The 1,233-nt window shown below is 42.4% G+C and overlaps 1 protein-coding gene across 1 annotated transcript in view; it reads right to left on the bottom strand.

The window, feature by feature from the left end:
* Positions 1-1,233, bottom strand: part of LOC119587470 — a gene marked incomplete in the record, with an annotated part of 7,938 nt that overhangs the window by 2,732 nt on the left and 3,973 nt on the right. The window contains 1 exon segment of the mRNA XM_037936197.1: positions 661-931. Within this exon segment, the coding sequence (XP_037792125.1) occupies positions 661-930 (270 nt within the window).

Raw genomic sequence — 1,233 nt, 5'->3', positions numbered from 1 at the left:
ATCAGACTTTTGAAATGAGAATTCAAGACACTCTATACTATTCTAAAGTAACTAGTAACTTATTGCAAATAGCATATCTCTTTTATTTTAATTTCTAGATGTTTAAAGTAATTTAGAACCAAAGCCTCTTCCATCAGCATTATCACTCATTACCAAGTGTTTTTTTATCTCTCTCAGGCGCGTCTATTTACCTTTTTTCCAGATTTAAAGGACAAACCAAAATAAAATTATATGGTGGACTTTTTTTGGAGAGAGTTTTTTTCCACGGGACTTTAAGTCTCTTATCTGGAAAATGGGGTCTTTTGGGAGCCCGAAATCTCATCGGGCTAAAAACCTCGGGGTTAACAGCGTGTTAACATGTCGCCCAACTCTTCATCTTTAAAATAAATATGAATGCTGAAAGTACGCCGAGAGACAGACAGCTTCTGGACACCTCCCTTGTTCCGCAAGCAATAGAGACGACATTTAATGATATTTATATTCATTCGAGGCAATACACCGGGTCAGCACTCTGTTCACCCGAGCGAGATACATCAAGATTACCACCTTGTTCACGACGGGAGGAAGAAAATAACTATAAATCTCGTCCTCCCTTCGTCGCCAAATCGGGAAGAACTTTGCTGAGACCAGGGGAGGCTCGCGTTTCGATGAAGTCCTCACCTGAGACACCGTCGTAGGGACGAGCAGGGTCCGGGTGTTGTAGACGAGCGAAGGTACGACCTGGGTGGAGGTGAGGGTGACGAAGTGCGTCTTCGGGAAGCAGACGGGGAGGTCGTTCATGTCCTGCATGGGCTTGGGGGAGGAGGGAGCCAGGGGGAGCGGGGAGGGGGTGAGCTTGGGGGGGATGTAGGCTTGGCTGAGGGAGCCGACGTCAGGGGCTCCCAGGGACGACGCCCAGACGCAGGCGAGTGTGAAGATGTATTTAATCATCCTGCGGGCGAGAGGGAAAGAAAATACATTAGTAAGAAAATACATTAGAGAGAAAACGCATTAGAAGTAAGATACATTAGATATAAAATTCATTAGAAAAGAAAATTCATTAGAGACAAAATAAATTAGAAAGAAAATAAATTAGGGACAAAATATATCGAAACTAAAATACATAAAAAGTGGTGTACAAGTGTAACCTTTAGGAGTTAGAAGTTGGGAAGAATGAGATGAATAAAGAGAGAAAAAATAGACATTGGGAAATTATGCATAAATCCGGGATTTTAGATATTGTTTGGTAGGATA

Source organism: Penaeus monodon, chromosome 22 (assembly GCF_015228065.2).
Source record: "Penaeus monodon isolate SGIC_2016 chromosome 22, NSTDA_Pmon_1, whole genome shotgun sequence".
Taxonomy (NCBI): domain Eukaryota; kingdom Metazoa; phylum Arthropoda; class Malacostraca; order Decapoda; family Penaeidae; genus Penaeus; species Penaeus monodon.
Note: the sequence above shows the minus strand (reverse complement) of the source record. Positions and strands in the feature narration are given on the sequence as shown.